General features: G+C 37.8%; 1 protein-coding gene across 1 annotated transcript in view; it reads left to right on the top strand.

Annotated features, from left to right (window-relative positions):
• Positions 1-8695, top strand: part of BRE (brain and reproductive organ-expressed (TNFRSF1A modulator)) — a gene marked incomplete at its 3' end in the record, with an annotated part of 55458 nt that extends 46763 nt beyond the window's left edge. Inside the window, exons 4-5 of the mRNA XM_009585290.1 lie at positions 2840-3034; positions 8621-8695. Coding sequence (XP_009583585.1) covers positions 2840-3034; positions 8621-8695 — 270 coding nt within the window. The remainder of the gene's footprint in view (positions 1-2839; positions 3035-8620) is intronic.
• Between the last annotated feature and the right edge of the window lie 1467 nt (positions 8696-10162).

The raw sequence follows: 10162 nt of genomic DNA on the forward strand, positions 1-10162 counted from the left end.
TTCGGTGAATCTGTAAATTATGTAGACATTAGGTCTTTTTCAGATCTCTACTCTAGAGGTAAGTGTTCTCCTAAGTCTTCCATCCACACTCTAAGATTATAAGTTTTTCTTTTTTTATCAAAGCAAGAACAACATCTGTGTTTCTGAAGAATGAGAGCACCACCTTCCAAAACTCTGTTTCCCCCCACCATTTTCGTGTGACAGGAATGTATGTTTTTCATCCTAATCACAGGAATGAGTGATGCGTAGACAGTTAATGCAGCACTGCCAGCCATAGTCATTCAAAAATCATGAATCATGTTGCTGAAAGTCATGACGGTCTAAAAACTGTGTTTATGAGATAGAAAAAAGATTGTATTTCTAAATTGTATTTCTTTTATTTTTGTCTCTTTTTTTCTGTATGTATGTAGTGCATACACAGATTTCTTTGCCTCTCTGGTAGCTATTAACTTAAATGAGAAGGGGTGGAAGGGATGGGTAGAACGTAGCTGAGATTCTCTTAAAATTGATCCCCTCCAGGGCTGGGGACTTCAGGAAAAACAACATGTGGTAAGATATGAGATAAAATTGCCTTAGTAAATATTATTGATTTTTTTTTTTTAATCAAAAAAAAGCAAGATTTTCAAGGAAGCAATACATATTTCATGTCGCTTTCACTGACAAATTAGATTTGTATGTTTTAAATGATGGTGCTGAAAATGAGAAATTCATTTTGATAACATCTTAATATATATGACTTCAGAGGGAAACAAATACGAAGTTGTGGAAAGAGAAATGCCTCAAGTATTAAGCCATCATCTACATATATTGAAGTCTGTATAAAACCACTCCAAAGGGATATATCATGAACTACAGTCATCAGAGTAAATAAAAATTATAAGCCTTTTTAACGGAAATAGCCACGTAGTTAGAGATCAGGCTACCAGTAGATTTCATTATAGAGCTGAAGGTACGGTGCCTGATGAATAACTGATTAAGCTTTCTGTCTGCCTTTCCAGAGTATCAGAAGGTAAAATTTGTACACAACTCGTTAATTTCTTTTCAGGTCAGAACCATGGAGTCTCACCTTGATAAGGTCCTGTTTCAGTTTGAGCTTCTTGTAAACCTCTTCATAGAATCAAAAAATAGCTGAGGTTGGAAAGAGCCTTTAAAGATCATCTAGTCCAGCCCCCCTGCCTGGGCAGGGTCAGATAGAGCAGGCTGTCCAGGACCTTGTCCAGTCGGGTTTTGAGTATCTCCAAGGACGGAGACTTGACAACCTCTCTGTGCAACCTGCTTACTTGTATTTATAAGTTTTGGTATTACACAAAATATGAATAACTTGTATATTTTAGAGAACACGGGTTTTATCCAGCTTCATTCATTTACTTAACCTAGGTTAAGAAACACAGTTTTTTATGTGTTTGAATACAAGGTGGTCTTAAGATAGCTACTTCAAAGTACAGAAATATTTTCTGTCCTTTCATTGTAGAAAATGCTGCATACCAAAGCAGTTTTTCCAGTGAAAAGGTAAAAAGGGGCTAATGCTTTTTTATCCTTGCCGAAGAATGTAAATTATGCATATATTTTGTTTATGAAATGTCTGCAACTTCCAGGACAAAAGTAACCACGCTATCTGTAACTACTTTGAGTTCAGATACCAGTAAGTAATTTTATTTGAAGCTGCTGTATTATATCTTCACTTAGTTGTAAAATGCAGATATCTTTGCCAGTTCTAAGGATCTTAATGTTAACTGCACAATCCATGCAATTTAAAATCCTGATGCAGCTAGTTTGTTGTCATGTATCTATGTGATATACAGAAATACAGGCTAATGTTGCTTATACTCAAAGCTGACCAAAAGCAGCGTGACTATGTAAACATGCCCTGAGCTTGTGTCAAGAAGACCTGTTGAGGACCAAAGTACAAAGCATAGGAGGACATAAGTACTTTTGCATCGAATCTGTCTCAGGTCCTATCAGCATGGAGTACAGGGTGAGTCCTCATCTGCCCTTAACATAGATCAACCAGATGTAGGTGTGCAACATTGATCATGTTAGGTATGGTTTGTAACACAGAAAACCTTCCTGAATAACTTACTGTGCATGGAAGACTGGTCTAAGCCAATGTTAGAGTAGTTAAACTGAGAGGTAACATTGCTACTGTGCTACTGACACAGTTATCTCCATTGTATTAACATTTTTATTTCTGTTAACTGTGTTTCTTGATATACAGTCAACTTGTAATAAAAACTTCTGCCAGGCACATTGAAGAGACTTGTGTATGGATGGCATTTGTGTTAAGGGGATGAGTCAAGGTAACTCTAGTGAAGAGACAGTCAAGGTGAAGTAAAGCACGAGGTTGAGGCAATGCAAGAGAACCCATTTGCTCTGTCACTGTCAATATTATATCCGCTATGTGAATAATGGAGCAGGTAGTTTCCGTGGTTGGTGTTAATTTGGCATATTCACTTGGCTAACTGCTTTTTAAGTGCAGGGTTGTACTTACCTGATTCCTGTATGTTTCATATCAGTTTTAATTTTTTGAATTCAAACTTTTCAAGTTCTTAGATGCAACAGTATAATTTTAGGGAAGAATAGAATGGTAATTTGGGCCTATCTATGCCTGGTAGTAGCACTGTTATCAGTTTTCTGGTAGGCCCATATATGGACTCTTATTTGACATTAAGGCTTGCTTTTGCTGTTTGACCTGGTTTTCTTCCAAAGCATGATACAACCTTTGCATTTGTCATAAAGCTTCCATATGCGTATGTGCCTCTGGTATCAGTATGGAAGGGGGAGTGCTTGTCTTTCTATTGCTGTAAACAATTTTGGTCTCTGTTCTTTTCTAATTCAACAGAATTTATCTTCTTGGAATCCTTCAAACCCTGAATGCCTCCTGCTTGTTGTGAAAGAGCTTGTGCAGCAGTATCACCAGTTTCAGTGCAGCCGATTACGTGAGAGCTCTCGTCTCATGTTTGAATATCAAACTTTACTTGAAGAGCCCCAGTATGGAGAAAACATGGAAATCTATGCTGGCAAAAAAAACAACTGGGTAAGCTCTTATAAGCTATTTCTGCTAAAATGCTTTTCGTGATCCTTTCATTTTAATAAATACAGCTCTTGCCTCGGAAAACTTGACTTGTTTCTGTGGATCTCCATGCTTTATGTTTCCAATGGAGAAAACTCCTATTTGACTCCAGCTCACTTTCTATACTCCCTGTTTTGTACTTTGCTTTCATTCCACTACCTTGGTTGAACCAGATTTCCAGGTGAGTAACTGTTTTTCAACCTGATGTTAGTTCATCTGATTTATAGATGAAAACTTTGAAAACTGTTGAAAAGCTTGTGCAGTATTTACAGGCACAGTACAATGTTATGTGGAGGTTTGAGTTAGCTCTGAAGATTTGAGAGGCAGAATAACAGTATTGGTATGACACCCTGCACAGGCAAATCAGCCTGCTTAGGGGTAGGATGTATTAGGGTGTGGTTCCACATTACGATTGAGTTGATTTAATTGGTAGCTGCAGCTGCCTATATATCTCTGGCACTTGTCTAAGCTGAGATGAGTTGTTTCAGGAACCTAAACTGGAGAGGAAAAAAAACCCATCTAATTTTCTGCAGAAGGACAGGAGGTGAGATGGGCTAGAGCAGTGACTTTGTAGGGCTGTGTCTTCATACAGCAGTCAGACATTAAACTGGCTTATCTGTTTCCTGAAGTTGTATCCTTTGCCTGGGAAATGTGCCATGCTGTGTAGAAACACACTCTGTATACCATCTCAGCTTTCTAAAATGAGACTATTGGCAATGTAGGCATTTTGGTTAGTGTGTGATTTGATTTTTTTTTTTTTTTTTTAAAACTGATCTCTGCCACAGAGTAAGCTTTGCAAAAATCTGGTTTTTCTGCTGGTAATGTATTTATCATGGGAAGTTTTGGAGTAAGATGTATCAGGAAATACTTAATTTATGCTGAACGTGTTCCCCTCTTGCTTTCAGCAATAGCATACTCTTAAGATGTACTGGTCTTCAGAAGCAGTGCTTTCTGAAATAGATGCAGTCTGAAAATCAATGAAAATTCAGCATTCCTGTTATCAGGGCCTAGAATTGAGCTTTATGTCACTTTAATCATCCTTAAATTACAGGTGATGCAAGGATGTTTACTCTACAACTCACAGTAATTATATTCATCTGTTTTTCTTTTCTTAGACAAGTCATCTAGGCTTTTTTATTTTAAGCGAAATGAAATTTTCTTTATCAGAGAATTTCAGATCTCTTTTTTATGTTTATAGATCAGAATATTTCATTGAAATTAATTTGTTCTTAAATGTTACTCTTTGTAGCTCGCATCACGAACAACTTGCCACATCTGTAAATATCATCAGACTGGTTTATTGAAATGCAGAAGGCTTTTTGAACCATACTGAGATTTTATCATAATTTTTGGCAGCTGCCAAAATTCTACTCAAGAGTGTAGAAAACTATGGGTTTTTTCCTTTTTTTTATAGGAAAACCGTATCTACTCAAGCCTTTTGAATCTTCCCTCAGTCTTTGGTGACTGAATAAAGAACTTTTTTTTGCATTTGAAATGCTCTCTTAGTTAAAAATATTCCAATAAAATAAATATTAAATACATCTTGCGGCAAATCCTTTTAATCATTGCAGAGCTATTTGAGGATTTTGTAGCATGTGCTTTGTTTTCAAAGTTTACATTCTCTATCAAGAAGACTCGAGAGTTTTGTTTGGAGATTCTATGAACCTGGTATCTACATGACAGAGGCTTGTTTATGAGTGTCCTAAAACTCAAAACTATGAAATTAACTTGTGTATTTCTCTTCGCTGTCCTTTACAACTGTCTTGTTAGTCTTGATGATCAGCGCAATAGGAGCATTTATATGAAAAGCAAGAGATAAACTGCATGTTATCATCTCCTCTGCCTAGAAGTCATTGAAATTCATGTTCTTGCTGTTTCTCAGGAATCAATAGTAGCTCAGCAGACTTCTGAAATAATCATCTATGAATGAACCTTGCACAGTGTTATGAAAGCAATCATCTTAAGTGCATGAGTTAAAAAAGTTTGAAGAGGAGGCCTGAATTCAGTGCTCTGTCTCAAAATAGAACAGAAATTTGCTTTTATACCTTTGTTCCAGTACCTCCAATTTCCTGAAGTGATCTCCAAGATGTATGACAAATAGATAAACCGTTATCTAGCTTAGTAGCTTCATGTTGGCAGAGTACCAGCTAATACAGATGCCCGTTAATTATCTAATCCCTCAGTGCTGTGGCTAGAAATTTATCTGACTTGACCTGATGCCTGTGACCAGCTGGTTGGGGTTGGGTAGGCGAGCACCATGGACAGGGACTCCTCCATGCCTGTCCAGAACACTTTTGGAAGTAATACATTGCAAAATAATCTTGATTTAATGACCTAAAGGTCTAGACTGCAAATCCTTATTTACTTCCACATCTTGGAGCAGCTGATGTTTTGATCAGAGGCCATTCATCTGTTCAGTGGCCATCCCAGTTCATCAGACTTGGTATTTTACCAGAAATAATTTTCTGGGTTTCATGGCAAATGTCGTATGGCATGTTTTTGGAAGTTAAGTCCGGACAAGAAGCACTGTCTATAATATCCATTTCAGTCTGAATAAAAAGCGAGTGCCCTGACTGTCGTCAAAGCAGTCCTCGTGTTATACATGCAAAAGAAGTCAGTGATTTTTCTGCATACGTAAGTAATACAGCATCAGAAAGTTGGCATCTATCCTTATGAGTAGTGTCATCAGGAGAGGTTTCAGAGCCTGGCTTTAATGTAATATATGCTCACTTTTTGTTGCATAGTGTTTCTAAGCGCAACTGCTTTGCCTCTATTGTGTGACTACCAGGGACAAATTTTAAGGGCAATTCTGAGCTAGCTGGCAGCAGGGTGGATTACAACCTAACATCACACAAACCCTTTTGGCAAATGATGTGACTGGCAAGGTACCATTGGAAAGATTTTGGTTGCATTCAAGATCTTGTTTTTTCTTATTTAGTGACTGGAAGGTAGAATGAGTTGCTCTAGTTCATGCCCGATACATAAACCAAGAAACAAATTGGCACTGATGTTAGCATCGCTTATTGTACATCTGCCTAATACAGCACCTTTGTCTATATGTGCTTAGTTGCTTGGGATGAAATCTTCGCTTACTTTAGGCATAAAATTAATGGAAGGAATCCAGTTCTATAGAATATTTTTCCTTCTCAATTATATTTCATGTCAGTACCACAGCAAAACGTGCTTAGCAAACAGTGATTTATATTCCTCAGCTGCCCTGCTTAGCAGTTTACCATTCATTTTGGAAAGCCAGTTTCCATTGACTTTGACCTCCAGTACATTCTCAGAGAGGCTTGTGCATCTGCAAGCTTGTTTCTGTCAATATTTTTTTCAGCCAGTTCCTTTCTGAATCAATATGCACAGCAATCAGTGTGGTCCATCACTATGGAGGCTTGTGGTGTATGGCCAGTGACAACCTTCATGTTTTCTCTTATGCTGAGCTCAAAGCAATTTATGGATTAGCACAGCTAATTGAGAGGGGAGGCAAACATACTGACTATTTTGCAAAGGCATATGGCAAATTTTCAGAACAGGTGTTAAAAGGCTTTGAATGCATTCCTCTTGGAGAGTTGTCATAGCTGTCTGGACATGGTCCCAAGCAACCTGTTTGGTGTCAAGATCCTCTACATCTCTTAGAATCATAGAATCATAGAATCATAAAGGTTGGAAAAGACCTCTAAGATCATCGAGTCCAACCGTTAATCCAACACCACCATGCCCACTAAACCATGTCCCTAAGCGCCTCATCTACACATCTTTTAAATACTTCCAGGGATGGTGACTCCACCACTTCCCTGGGCAGCCTGTTCCAAGGCCTGACCACTCTTTCAGGAAAGAAGTTTTTCCTAATGTCCAGTCTACACCTCCCTTGGCGCAACTTGAGGCCATTTCCTCTCGTCCTATCGCTAGTTACTTGGCAGAAGAGACCAACCCCCACCTCGCTACAACCTCCTTTCAGGTAGTTGTAGAGCGCGATGAGGTCTCCTCTCAGCCTCCTCTTCTCCAGGCTAAACAGCCCCAGTTCCCTCAGCCGCTCCTCATCAGACTTGTTCTCTAGACCCTTCACCAGCTTCGTTGCCCTTCTCTGGACACGCTCCAGCACCTCAATGTCCTTCTTGTAGTGAGGGGCCCAAAACTGAACACAGTATAATGGGTCACTGCTGCATTTTACAGAAAGGATGCTTCCATTATTTCAGATATATTACAGGCTTTTGCTTACCACAAGGTATAGCTGTATACACAATAAAGATGATCCTGTTTAAATCTACTGTAGTATTTACATTCACCCTTTTAATGAGAATTGCAATATACACATTCACCATAGATGGATGTGCACTTTGTTAAAATTTGTGTATTGTATATTTCCTGTTTAAAGTATTTTTCTTCTCTCTTTGACTGGCTATGCAAAACGTTTAAAATAGTAAAATGAAAATAAGGCACAGATAACCATGTTCAGGGAATAGTGAAGTTGTACCTATGTCTTACTGTGGGAGAACGAATGCTGCATATTCACACAGCTTTGATTTGTCCCCTTGCCTGTTAAAATGACGTACTGTTTTTTAAAAATCGTATGTCATCACATAACTAAGTAGCGTATGTATACAAAGATAGGGCAGTGTTAAAACTGAAAAAGTTTTGCTACCTTGTCTCAAGATGTCCTGATTTTTTGTACTTAACTGATAAAATTAATGCTTTTTGTACTGCTAATTCAACATTACAAATACACCTACTGTATGGCTATTTTATTGAATTAAAAAATAGGGATGGCAAAAAATTAATATGGAAGAAATCAGGCAAGCATTTGTTTTTCAAAAAAGAGCCAACTTCATTGCTTCATAACCAGGTGGACAAAGTCTGGTTTTGAGGAAGTGTATGAAACAGAAAGGAAATCCTTTCCATTTCCTTTGCATACACTTTACGTGTAAAAAAGAGCAATGTGTAAGGGACGCTTGGCAAATTTTCAGTAAATAGGTGTTGAGAGTTGCATAATTCTGAAAACAAATTATATAAAACCTTCTACTTCGGTTCTTTCCTCTATGTTTATTCAGAGGACACTTGATACATTCTCACCTTTCTCAACGCAAATTCTCTTATGTATACCTGCAACGTTTGTGAAGATGCCTCTATTTTATCTATACTCTCTTATAAATTTGTCAGGTTTTTAGCTTTGCTTTCAGACCATTTGCAGGTCTTGCCAGACCTTTGTCCGGAAATGAGTACAGCCAAGATACATCTATATTTAGGGCTTAACAAAGTGTAGTCTGATTTTTGTTGTGCACGTTATTGTATTCTGACTACTTTTTGCTGTTGACTTACTGGCAATGGTGTTTTATGGTTTTTAAGATGTTCTCTCATATAGTGTCTGTGAAATTTGTAAATTATTTTTTTCCTCTTCAGTAATTCCGTTGAGAAATGTTGTTTTAAATCTCAACCCTTCTCTTTAGTATGAGCTCTTACACATTTTTCTGGTTAATATTTCACACTTGGAACGTTTAATTTGTGGTTCTGTTTTAGACACCGGGTCTCATTAGTGTTACCTTTTTTCCACAGACTGGAGAATTCTCAGCTCGCTTCCTCTTGAAGTTGCCTGTAGATTTCAGCAATATTCCTACATACCTTCTCAAGGTAAAATGAATGTCTAAGTTGACAGCATTTGTGAGAGAGTATGAATTATTGAAATGTTCTTAGTAGCTATTTTGACTTTCCTGCCCTCCTCCTCTCCAAGAGTTTGAAAGTCCACCATTTCTAAACCTGATTGTATTATGTTTTGGAAAGATGATGTTAGGCATGCTGTTGTTTTGCGTGCCATTTTACCAGGTAGTAAATATATACCTATTACTCTAAAGGACTTTGCAGGATTTGGGTTGTTGTAGAAGATGGCATGCAATGCAGATGTTCTGGGTTTTTAGACAGTATGATAAGTATCAAACTCTTGACCATATCCAAGGTATTATCTTGGGGAATAAATTTAAATATTTCCAGATAAACTCTTTTATATGAGTCTATGGAATTTCATGCTATGTAAGTGTTGGGTTTTTTAATAAACAGTCCAATTGTACCAGTAGTCTTGATAGTAGAAGCAGAAAAGCAAACTAAATATACCATTTCTTAACAGGGAGTGAAAGCAAATATTGATGACATGAACTGAAGGTTTTGATGGTTATTTTGCTTCATTGTTTACAATGAACACTAATTTGACCAGATACTTTAGAAGGTAGGACTATAGAGTATTGATGTGAGTTGGAAAAAAGTATTTATTTCTTTGCTAAGAGGGGAAAAAAAAAACCCTTGTGACAAACTACCAACATGGAGTAATTTGAAATGAGTGGTTTTCACAGCAGGAGGACAGTCACTCTTTGAAGCAGTTACTGTGGAAGCCCATCATAAGGTCAATGTTACTGTATTCAGAGAACGCAGTGAGAGATCTGGGTTTTCTCTGTCTGTCATTACTGTCAGAATGAAGTGCTGGAACTTCTACTGCAGACAAGGTTTGAGTCAGCTGATGTTACCAACACCGATCTTTTCTTTAAACTGCATGTCTGCGTCCTTACTCAGCTTTTTACTTTTAAGTATTTGGAAAGAAGAACAACTACTTAATATTTAGCAACTCATGTGTTGAGATGAAAGTGTCAGTGTATACCCCATTACCTCCTCTTCATCTTACTGTTAGAACTGTCTTCAACTATCGTTAGATCACAATTGAAAGTATGAATCTTCACTGTTTCTCCAACTAAGATGTCTCAAGCTAAGAACCATGAAAATAAATGCAGGCACAACTATAATCTGACAGAAATTTTTGGTTGTAGTCTGAGATTGGCATCCTATGATCTCTTTACCTTCTGTAGACTGTTTGCTGTTTGAGTAATGAGCCACCCCTAACTTTCTCAAAAGCATCCAGATATTTTCAGTTTGTTCCTGTGTTCATGGTAGCAGCCCTTCTCCCACCTGCTGTCTTTCATCAGGGCTTTCTCTTCTCACTTGATGGGAACATTTCCAGTCGGATGTAAGAGTGTTGGCCAAGGCCTTTTCAGGATGGATGGCGTTGAGAAGCAGGATGCAGCAACAGTTCACCTGGACTGCAGGATAGCTGTG

Source organism: Fulmarus glacialis, unplaced genomic scaffold (genome assembly GCF_000690835.1).
Source record: "Fulmarus glacialis isolate BGI_N327 unplaced genomic scaffold, ASM69083v1 scaffold41299, whole genome shotgun sequence".
Lineage (NCBI taxonomy): Eukaryota > Metazoa > Chordata > Aves > Procellariiformes > Procellariidae > Fulmarus > Fulmarus glacialis.